At 42.9% G+C, this 11,759-nt stretch overlaps 1 protein-coding gene across 1 annotated transcript; it reads left to right on the top strand.

Annotated features, from left to right (window-relative positions):
• Positions 1–6,240: 6,240 nt before the first annotated feature.
• Positions 6,241–8,866, top strand: otx1 (orthodenticle homeobox 1; the record flags this gene model as incomplete). Its single annotated transcript, XM_080017233.1, has 3 exons — positions 6,241–6,340; positions 6,900–7,051; positions 8,117–8,866. Exons 1-3 carry the CDS (start codon positions 6,244–6,246, stop codon positions 8,864–8,866), a joined length of 999 nt encoding a protein of 332 aa, XP_079873359.1. The 5' UTR covers positions 6,241–6,243.
• Between the last annotated feature and the right edge of the window lie 2,893 nt (positions 8,867–11,759).

The raw sequence follows: 11,759 nt of genomic DNA, 5'->3' as shown, positions 1-11,759 counted from the left end.
AGGAAGTCATTGAAATGCAAACACGGGCTCTCAGCATAAGTGGCTTTATCATCACTTATTATCATCATTATTATTATTAATAATAATAATAACAATAATAATAATTATTATTATTATTGTTGTTATTATTATTGTTATTTATTATTTTATCACTCGTTATTTTTAGGTTCATTATTCTTATTTGGATTATTATTATTATTATTATTATTATTATTATATTATCATGTTTTTATTTTTATCATTATTATCATTATTATTAATATTAGCTCCGTGAAATTCCCCCGCTGATTTATGCACGTTTTTCTAAATGAGACTTTGCGTCCAGATCAGAGAATCACTTTGTACCGAGCAGATGTTTTGGGTTTTTTTTTTTGGGGGGGGTGGTGTTGGTGGTGGTGTATGTGTGTGTGTGTGTGTGGGGGGGGGGGGGGGGTTGGGGGTTGACTGCCGGTCCGTCAGTTCCTCCACCCTGATTGAATAAGATCAGAACGGCTCCTGGCGGCAGACCTCCTCCCCGACCTTCACAATACTTAGAAATTAATTTGCTGATCGCTGCTCCGCTTGGGCCCCACCAGCCCCACTGCAGCTACATCCACGGCGCTGCCGTCCCTCCGTCCCTCCACCCGCCCCACCCCCCAGGCGCTTTGTTTTATTCGCCGTTATGCGCCACTTATCAGGGTGGCGCTGATCCGCCGCGTAGCGTCGCACAAGCCGCGGCGGAGGTCTGGTGCCCGGAACCAACCGCTGGACGAGACTCCTGAGCGCCGTCACAAGGTAAAATGAAGATAATAAATAATAATAATAATTATAATAATAATAATTATAATAATAATTATTATTATTATTATTATTATTATTATTATTATAAATAATAATAAATGTGCAGCCTGGTGGGTGGGTGGGTGGAGGGGGCATTTCTGTGTCCAGATGACTTTTAAATTGAGCCAATTAATTACGCCCCATTTGTTTAAGTGTTAACTCTGTTCATGTTATTTTTTTGTTGTTCTTATGCGGGCTATTGTTTTTATTATTGTTATTAACGATTTTTGTCATCAATATCAGTTTAAAAGTATTTACTTACTTTAATTGTTTTTGAAAGGCTCAACGCGCAGACTCCTGGTGTTTACTGACGTGGGAAAAATAAAATAGTTACTCTCATAATAATTCCAATGAGCAGGTACATTTATGATGCTTGTAAATTATGTACAAATGAATAACTCAATTTGGGATTCAATTCAAACGATTCAACGTTAAAATTAATCCCTGGCTGCTGTTGAAAACAAAATGTAAATTATTATTTTGGTAGTTATTGTTTCAGACCCACGGGGGTGTGGGGGGCGGCGGGGTATAGCGAGGCCTTAGTCCCGGGTGGAGCCATGCAGGAAGAGGGGGGGGGGGGGGGACGAAATACAACACTGAAATGATTAAAACATTTTAAAATAAATAAAAAGTTCAGTCACGCAACTTCGCTGGGATTATTATTATTTTTTTCTTATTTTATATTAAAAAAAAAAACAACCATAAAACAAAAAACATAATATATAATAAAATTGAACAGAATGATTTCTTACCTCGGTCAGGTCACCGGCCAGAAGCTGCTCCTCAGTCTGTTGCTGGATGAATGAGTTCCCGGTCTCACCTGGACTCTGCTGGACCAGGTGAGACCCCCTCCCCGTCCCGATCCACCCCCTCGCCCAGTCACCCCCCCCCCCCCCCCCAACCAGTCACCCTCACCCAGTCACCCTCACCCTGTCACCCAGCCACCCAGTCACCCTCACCCAGTCACCCTCACCCGGCTCTCCGGCTCTCCGGCTCTCCGGATCCCACAAACGCGCCTCTTACAGCAGGCGGCGTTTTTTAAGACGCGCCGACACCCTCCACGCGGCTCCCACTCAGCCTGTGGACGCGCGCAGGTCCCAAACTTTCCCTTTCCCTCCTCTCTCTTCTCCTCCTCTCTCTTCTCCTCCTCCTCTCCTCTCCTCTCCTCTCCTCTCCTCTCCTCTCCTCTCCTCCTCCTCCTCCCCCTCTTCTCTCATCCTAATCCCAGGCTTTTACCAGATCAGCATTAAGGAAACTCCACTGCAATTTGGGATTAGACAGAAATGCTGTTATTACAGCGCAGGTCGCTGCAGCTGGATCCCTGCGGGGGTTCAGCGCCGAAAGGCAGAGGAAACAAGGAATCTGGGTTAAAAAAAAAAAAAGGGTTGTCAGTGTTATTATATTCGTTGAATGCTCGTTTTGTTGCATAATTTAACCAGGGATGGATGGATGGGTGGATGGGTTTGGGTGTGTGTGTGCGTGTGTGTGTGTGTGTGTGTGTGTGTGTGTGTGTGTGTGTGTGTGTGTGTGTGTGTGTGTGTGTGTGTGTGATGGGACCCCTGTTTTTGCGCATAAAAGCTGCCCCCCCCCCCCCAAAGAAAAAATACAACTCCAAAAATAACTTTGTTCCTTTGCGTCGGCCGACAATTTGGGTTCCCAGTGCAGAGTGCTCTCCTACTCTGCTCGATGACTTTTAAGTTTGTATAGAAGCCTGTGATTGGCCCCCACGCATGGGGGGGGGGGGGGTAATTTTGGTGTGTGTGTGTGTGTGTGTGTGTGTGTGTGTGTGTGTGTGTGTGTGTGTGTGTGCGTGCGTGTGTGTGTGTGTGTGTGTGTGTGTGTGTGTGTGTGTGTGTGTGTGTGTAGGGGGGTCTTCTGCTTTGAACATTAGGTCTCTTTCAGGCCGGGATGAGTCGATGTGCTGAGGCCTTGTTCGAGTCCTGCAACAACAAAACAAACAAAAAAAAAAATCTTAAAGAAAAACAAAAAATGCGTGGGTGGAGGTGGTGGAGGTGTTGAAGGCCACGACGCATTTTGTTGCGTTTTCTTTCTTTCTTTCTTTCTTTCCTTCTTTCCTTTTTTGGATCCGCTGACTGAGCTGGTTCCATTCCTTCTCCTCTCCTCCCCGGTTCTGTCCCCGTTCAACTCCTCGTCGAACCGTCCTTAAATCTAATTCTAAGTGGGGATTAGAGATTATGAATATTCATGAGGCACGGGGCTCACAATGTCAATTAAAACCCTTCAATTTTACTTTCTTCTCCGTTCTCCGTATATATATATATATATATATATATATATATATAAATACATCGCAATTCTTATTTGCTTGTGGTGAGTGTATGTGGAGAAAGCCCAGTCGGATCCAACTGGATCCAATTTCCTGATATGATCAAATGATTGTTTGTAATATTTAATAAACAGACATGTGGACAAACCAACCGTGGAAGGAGAGAGGGAAGTTTTTTTGTCGAACTCGTTATTTGGTAGGAAAAAAAAAGAAACCACAACATTTTTTTTTTTTGGAGAAAGCGCAAACGTGAGGTCAAAACAAAGCTTTTGCACTTTCTCTCAAGATGCGTCTCCCTTAACAAAAAAAAAAAAGATTCATAATCGACTCAATAAATCCATCATTTCGAGACCGGATCCCCACAGCTCCTCCACCTCCACGCGTGTTTTAACCACTTCTTCTTTTTTCTTTATTTTTTTTTTTGGTCTCACCCTGTGTAAGAAAGTCCATCGAAAAATCGCCAAGTTCATAGTTTTGTTTTTTTCCACGATTTGAAGGCGCGATCCACTGTAACCAAAAAAAAATAAAAATAAAAAAAATCGCTGTGCCGTGATTTGTAATTTTTTCGCGTCGCCAGTTTGTTTTGTTTTAATTTAAAGAAGCTCAGCTCGCGTGGAAAGAAAGGCTTTCCCCCCACAGGCCTGTGAAATATGTCCATCTTTAAAAAAAAAAAAAAGAAGAAATCAGGCCCCTCGGCGGGCGGGGCTTGGGCGCCGCGGCCGTCGGTCAGCGGAAGGGCGGCCGCCGATTGGCTGGAGGAGACGCATTTGCAGGTGTGGGCTCAGAGAGGGGCAGGGCTCACGGGAAGGTGATCAATCTCCACCCGTCTAACGTCGGCGATCACCTTAAACACACCGACGAGCCCGAAAGCGAAGGAAGTTTCCATTTATTTGGTTCGGGAAGGAAAGGAGCGACGAGAGCGACGGGACGCGACGCGACGCGACGGGACGGGACGCGCGTTGGAGACGCACCGGACCCGTGCGTTCGGGTGTTTCTGAGCGAATAAGGCTGCTGGTTCCCCCCGCCGCTGTGGATCCTTTTGCACACACTCCCACACGGAGACTAACTTCTGAGCAAGGGAGGAAGGAAGGAAGGAGGGAAGGAGCGAGCGGGCGAGCGAGCGAGCGAGGAAGGGGAAATAAAGGTAAAAGCTGCACTTCTCGCCGTTTACTTTTCTGTGCCACATGCGTGTTAAAATCCCGAAATACTTAAAGTGCGGCGCGTCTGCAGAGCCGACGGATCGATGTCGTAATGTTGTTTATTTGTGCGGATTTCAATTTGCCAACGTTATCCACGCGATAATAATAATAATAATAATATTAACAATAATAGCAATAATATTTATATCAAAATTATCAATGAATGCTCGAGATAAAACCCTCGACGTGAATTTCTTGAGTCAACTTCCCCCAAATTAAAAAAAAAAATAGATCATTTTCATATTTCTATTCCAATTCATTCAAGCGGGGTTTTTTTTTTCTTCTTGTGAGTGGAATTGGTGATTAAAAAGTCTCATCCACTCTGCAGATAATTGGAGAGGCGTGTTTTTTTTTTTCTTCCTTTTTTTTGGTAATTTATTTGGCTGATAAGGGCCCTTGTGGAACGTCCTCTCCCCGGAGGTCCAATCTAAATTCTAATGGAGTTAATTTTCACCAGGAACCTTTTTCACTTTGCCCTGGAAGAGTTTGGAGAGAAGCTCGCAACAATCTCTTGGGTTTTTTTTTTTGTGTTGTTTTTTTTCTCCCTCATTTAATTTATTTTGATTGTTGTTGTTATTTTTGTTTTTGTTGAGATCGTTCTCCCAGATCGGGTCTTTATTTTTCAGCGTGAGTTTCAACCTTTAGTTCGGTCCTTTTGACTTGCTACCACACAGAGTAGGTTAAACCCAGGGTTGGGGAATGTGTTTATTGATAATTGTAGTTGGTGGATTAAAATGGTCCAGGCTTTATTTTATTTGCGCTGATTTTTAATCTGTGTGCACAGCCACCGGAGAAGCGCGTGAGTGATATTCCAAAAAAGTTTTGGCAATAAAGCCAGAACAATCCCAAGGTATAACGTCTAGTGATTTTATTATCGATGCGTTTTAAATCAAAGTCGTAAATTATATTGGTCCGTTACACTTTACACCTAATCCATTCAACGTTGAGTTGAAATGTCTGGCATTTTTTACCTATTTGAAAATGGGTCTTTCAAGATAACGTTTTTACACTTCAAAGTAATAACTTAAATTAGGATCTGTGTCGGCCTACGTATTGGGAACAAGGGCGTAGGCCATGTTAAAAAGTTATTATTATTATTATTATTATTATTATTATTATTATTATTATAAGTAAACAGTCATAACAACCATTAACTTTACATCATAAAAGATCAGGAGAATGTGCCGTTATTGGTCCGTTGAAAGGGTTTGATTTAATTCAATCCGAGCTGGTGTATAATTTAACATAATTTAAGACATTTCCTTGTGATGTGTGACAGTCAATCTAACGGAAAAGAGACTTTTAGGAAATGTCAAATGGAGTGTAAATAGTCGAATGACTGTTGTAATTAAAATAAATACATTTTAGCTGAATGCACTAAAATAAACCCGAGTTGAAATCGATAATAATAATAATGATGGCGACATATAAAGCACATTGTTCTACGCAGTTTTATTCATTTGATTAATGTCATTGGTTCCGCTTGTACCCAAATGGTACTTTAATTTGTTAAACATATATATATATATATATATATATATATATATATATATATATATATATATATATATATATATATATATATATATAATTGTTTTTTGAGTTTTCTCCGCTTAAACCGTACTCCTAATTTTAGAATGAGGAAACCTAAACAAATGAAAGCAAATTTTGGAAGTGGAATCAGTGGCTATGAATTTATTTTTTTTAGTGTAATACGCATCCTCTGAGATAGATAGATATACATACATACATACATACATACATACATACACACACACCCCACAAGGTCTCCGTTTGCAGTCGTGTAAAAAGCATCTAAATGATCTTTTTTGTGTTTCTTTGTAGTAAACTGCACCGGCCCCTTCTCCCGTCAAGCTGCAACATCGGGGGAAATCCAACTATTGGCAAGATCTGGGGGGACCCGTGACTGCCTCTAGCATGATGTCTTACCTCAAGCAGCCCCCCTACGCCATGAACGGCCTGGGGCTGAGCGGCGCTGCCATGGACCTGCTGCACCCGTCCGTGGGATACCCAGGTAGGGTAGGGGGGCCGCCGGGCCTCAAAAAAAAAAAAAAAAAAAGTATTAATTTGTTTTTGTTTTCATCTTTATCATTATCGTGTTTAATATTAGACACACATTTCGAAAATCAATGTATGTATTAAATAGGGGTGTCTCGGAGTCGTTCAACAACCGGCTTCAATTCATTTCTTAGAACTATCTTCTGTGGTTTTCTCAACCTGAAAATGACACTTTATTTTTCATTTTCTAAAATGCTCAAAAATAAAATAAAAAAGGCTGAACAAATTGAGGCAATGTTTTTTTGGTTGATCCAACAACTCATTTGTTTCAGTGTAATCTTTCTTTTCAGTCAGATATTTACCTCCTAAATCCAAATAGGAAGGTCGACACCACTGTTGCTATTAAGACTTTATTTCCTACTCCACGATGTGACAGACTCTTTATGGACTTTATTATAGGGCCCTTTATTATAAGGGAAAGAGTGGTAAACAGATGCAGGTACCTACATGTTTAATGCACATAAAAGGTTGGTACACACACATATATTACTATAAACTTTCTTTCTTGTTTTTAGCGACTCCAAGAAAGCAGCGCAGGGAGCGGACCACCTTCACCCGCTCCCAGCTCGATATCCTGGAGGCTCTGTTCGCCAAGACCCGGTACCCAGACATCTTCATGCGTGAGGAGGTGGCTCTGAAGATCAACCTGCCAGAGTCCAGGGTGCAGGTGAGAAGGAATGCACGCAAAACTTTATTCTTTTAGAGTGTGTGTGTGTGTGTGTGTGTGTGTGTGTGTGTGTGTGTGTGTGTGTGTGTGTGTGTGTGTGTGTGTGTGTGTGTGTGTGTGTGTGTGTGTGTGTGTGTGTGTGTGTGTGTGTGTGTGTGTGTAACAACCTGTAATGAGAGATATCTATATATACAAATAAATAACAAACACTATACAAGAGTATGTATAGTGTCCAATGGGGATATACACCCTAGCGGGTGTATTCCACAGATGGAATGCTGATGTACAAGCGTCTTTTGCAAAATTGCAGCAATGCAGAATTTTAATGATGCACATCAATATAATTACATAGGAACTCCACTTTACCCCCTAAAACACTTTTTATTAATGCTTACTATTTTCACATCTCACTTGGGAATGCCAGGTCACCTGTTGGCATGGTGACCCTGTTGGCCTACTGTTGTCGTCTCACCTGGTCAAAACTGGATCAGTTTTAGGCCTACTTGATGTACTATAAAAACAAAGGGATGTTGACAGCAGGAATTGGGAAAACCTCCCCAGCTAACTTGATCAATTAGTGTTTGATATAATTTCGCTGTGTAGTCTGATGTAGAATAGGGACGAATTAGGATTTCAGAACACCTCCGGCTGAAACTCAGTCGGGGCTGCACTGCTACGACGTGTCGAGCAAGCACAACTCTTGAAAAGGCATTAGGTGCAAAAGCAAGTAAAGCCTCTAACTTGAGTTATCCTCAGAATGTGTGTGAAACAAAATGCTCTACATGATCCTGCCCTTTCGGGGCTCTAGAGTTACCCTACTGTGTGGAGAAACCCAATAGCCTGTTATCTTAGAGCAGTGTACCAGGTATGAAATTAGACCCTTGCTGGTCGGAGCCAAGAGGCCAGGGTGGAAATGAACCTTCTGCCTAATAACCCCCAATTTTCGTCTATAATGTACTCCCAACATGACCAGGCAGTCTCTTTTATTTATTTTATTGTTTGACGCAATTCTGAGGTTGTTTGTGTACATGGTTGCTAACTCTTGGATTGTGTTTTTTATTTAAGGTGTGGTTCAAGAACCGGCGGGCAAAGTGTCGCCAGCAGCAGCAGAGTGGCAGCAGTGCCAAAGCCCGGCCGGCCAAGAAGAAGTCCTCTCCGGCCCGGGAGAGCACAGGCTCGGAAAGCAGCGGCCAGTTCACCCCTCCTGCCGTCTCCAGCACTGGCTCTTCCTCATCCTCCTCTTCCTCCACCAACCACACAGGCTCGGCTGTCCTGAACGGCACCTCTACCTCCGTCGGCACGGTATCCTCCATCTGGAGCCCGGCCATTTCCCCCGGCAATGCCCCCGCGCCGGCCGCAGCCCCCCTCCCCGAGCCGGGACCCCCGTCCAACGCCTCCTGCATGCAGCGCTCCGTGTCTGGCTCGGCCGCGGCCGCGGCCTCCTACCCCATGTCCTACAACCAGACGGCAGGCTACGGCCAGGGCTACCCCACCCCCTCCAGCTCCTACTTCAGCGGGGTAGACTGTGGCTCCTACCTGGCCCCCATGCACTCCCACCACCATCCGCACCAGCTCAGCCCCATGACGGCCTCCTCCATGTCGGGCCACCCGCACCACCACATCAGCCAGTCGTCTGGCCACCATCACCACCACCACCACCACCAGGCGTACGGTGGCTCTGGCCTGGCCTTCAACTCTTCTGACTGCTTGGATTACAAAGAGCAGACTGCAGCTTCCTCTTGGAAGCTCAACTTCAACACCACGGACTGCTTGGACTACAAAGACCAGGCCTCCTGGAGGTTCCAAGTCTTGTGATCAAGCTTTTTCCCCTTTTCCTTCAAATACCCTTTCTTGTTTTCCTCCTATGGTGTATTGCTTGTTTTTGAGGACAAAAAAAGAATTTATGAACCATAATATACCAAGCTAGAAGTGGGATCGTCACCAATTGGACCCCTGCCTGCCCTCCCCCAATCAGAACAAAAAGAAACAGTCCTTCAAGGCCCGCTGAGGAGGAAAAACCTGATCTGGATCAGCAGTTGGCTGCTTAAGAATGGGGTTTTAAGACGTCTCTTGGATGGCCTTGAGTCGCGAGACTCTTCTCAAAATCTTGTTTGGACCAACCTCCTTTGGACCGGCGGCGTCTGGATCTCGCGATACGCTGCGCGCTTTACCTCCTTATCCAATCAGCATCGTGTATAGTTCTGATTTCTGAAATGTGTTATTTTAGGATGAGAGATTTTAGTCAGCTGTATTCAGGAGCTGGAATATGTAAATATGTATTTGGGTCAGTTACAGTGACCGCGTTTAGTTGGTGTTTCTGAATTTGAAATTGTTTTATTACGGCTTTGGAAGAAAAAAAAAAAAAGTATGTAAATCTTTCCAAAATATTCCAAAGAGAAACAAATTGACCCCGGGTTTCATTTTGAATACGTTGCTTACCTTCAGAGAAAATAAAAGAGAAATACTTTTGACAGAATGGAATTCAAACATAGATACAAAAAATATATATCAGGTATAATTGTATTCCCCCAGCTATTAATTTAAATTAATAGCCAAAGCGTTTCCACAACACCCCCCAAAACGAAATCATTCTCAGTCGCGGTTATTTGACAATATCTTAAACTGCAGCAGCACTTGACTGGTTCCTGGAGTCAAACCCATCAGAGGGAATGTGTTTTTTATTTTTATTTTATTTTTTTCCCCAAGTCTCAAGATGACAGTGAAATGTTGAATGTATCTTAAGGCGACCTGCACCCTTACATACATGTTCACCCAATAAAGATCCCTTCACTCATAATTCTATTTTTCCCAAAGTGAATCCTGTCTGTGAGCCAGTTGGATCCGACTGGGCTTTCTCCACATACACTCACCACAAGCAAATACGAATTACGATTTTTTTTTTTAATTTTAATTTATATATAATTATTTTATTTTTTTTTCATTTCAAATTTTTTTTTTTTTTCCTCAAACCCCCTCCCCTCTAGGAAACACTAACACCACCACTCGCTTCAGGGACATCACCGAATGTCCCTGGAAGGAAAAAAACAAAAAAAAAAACAACTTAAAATTGAGCCGTGAGACATAATTGAATGCGCGACTGTAATGGTGTGATAATTACTGCGGCACAAAGAAGGTTTATCCAAAATAACCTGCAGGAATTTCACCCTCTGATGCGGTAATTACGTAGGTGGGGCCAGGTTGGAGGGGGGCGGGGGCGGGGGGGGGGGGGGTTCCCCTCCCTCACGTCTAAAGTGTGTGTCTGCGTGCGTGCGTGCGTACGTGCGCGCTCGCAGGCGTAACCGCATTAAAGAGACGGAAACTATGCAGCTTCCCTGGCAAGGTTGTTTTGGACGTGCGTGTTTATTATTATTATTTTATGAGAGTGTGTGTGTGTGTGTGTGTGTGTGTGTGTGTGTGTGTGTGTGTGTTCGCGCGCTCGGCGGAGGCCCCGGATATTTTTTTTTTTTTTTTATCAGATAACTAGGAAGACTTAATAGTGTTTTGCATTATTATTATCATTAATTATTATTATTATTATAAGGATTAATATTCTGAACAAGAAACAGCCCTGGAGTTAAAAAATAAATGCATGTATCGTATTAATCCGACTCGACGTCGGGGGACGAGGGGCCCGGACGGATGGATCCTATAAATCCCATCCCGAACTTTATCAGGAGAGGTCGTGCGCGTTTTCTCCTATTTTTTTTTTTTTAATATTTAGAGCCATAAAAAAAAAAAAAAAGTTGGAAACATCTTGTTGGATATTTTAAATATGAAAAAAATAAATGCGTTCAGTGCTTAAAATTTATTTTCACACAGACTTTAAATATGTACCGTCAATTTTTAAAAACGAGTATTCTTTGTTTATGTCCACCTGAAAGGGCCCGTGCAGCTGTCCACACAGCACAACGTCACGGTGTTTGCTCTGCAGCTCACCGTCCGTGTGCGCAAACACGGAGGATTTGTCTCATTTGCATCAAACAAACATTTGAAACCAATCTTAGGAGAGTTGTTTAAGGAACCCCCTCCCCGTCCAACACCTGCTCTTATTCCGTTTTTAAACATCGGGAGGAAATAAAACAAACACGCGGATCGGGCGTGCGGTGATGACTGTGTTTTCACTTATTCGGATGGTGTCCTTCAAGGGGGAGACAAGCTCCACTTTAGGTGTCGATGATGACGTCAAAGTGGCACATTTATGAAATAAAAACCCGGTGATCTCACCCTTCCGACACATGGGTTTGCTCTCCACGCCCTTGCGTGGCCTTTGCTCTCCACCCTCCGCTGCGACAATCGAATAATGACGTTTGGGTAAGTAGTAGTTTCAGATCCCACTGAGCAAATTCAAATTTAGTTCACTAGATTACTCCAAAGTTGAGTAGAAAAAAAACATATAACAAATATAATAAAATATTAATTCCGCACCGATACATTTTTTTTTTTTTTAAACCAGCGAGTTGTATGAAATAAAATAAAATCCATCATTTGCAGCATGCCAGGAGGCCTCTATTCTGGAGAACTTCTAGTTACGAAACCCTTTAAACCCCCACCAGACACACACACACACACACAAACAGAAATCTAACACTCTCACCCCAGTCCAAATAATCTTTTTCCGTAATTCCAAAAGCAAAAGGAAACCCCATATATTATTACAATTAATGAACAATGGGTCATTTTCTGTTTTTCTGTCGGCAAACGCAGAATA

The sequence above is a fragment of the Zeus faber genome, assembly GCF_960531495.2.
Source record: "Zeus faber genome assembly, chromosome: 16".
Taxonomy (NCBI): Eukaryota; Metazoa; Chordata; class Actinopteri; order Zeiformes; family Zeidae; genus Zeus; species Zeus faber.
The sequence above is the reverse complement of the archived record's forward strand: the minus strand, read 5'-3'. Positions and strand labels throughout refer to the sequence as shown.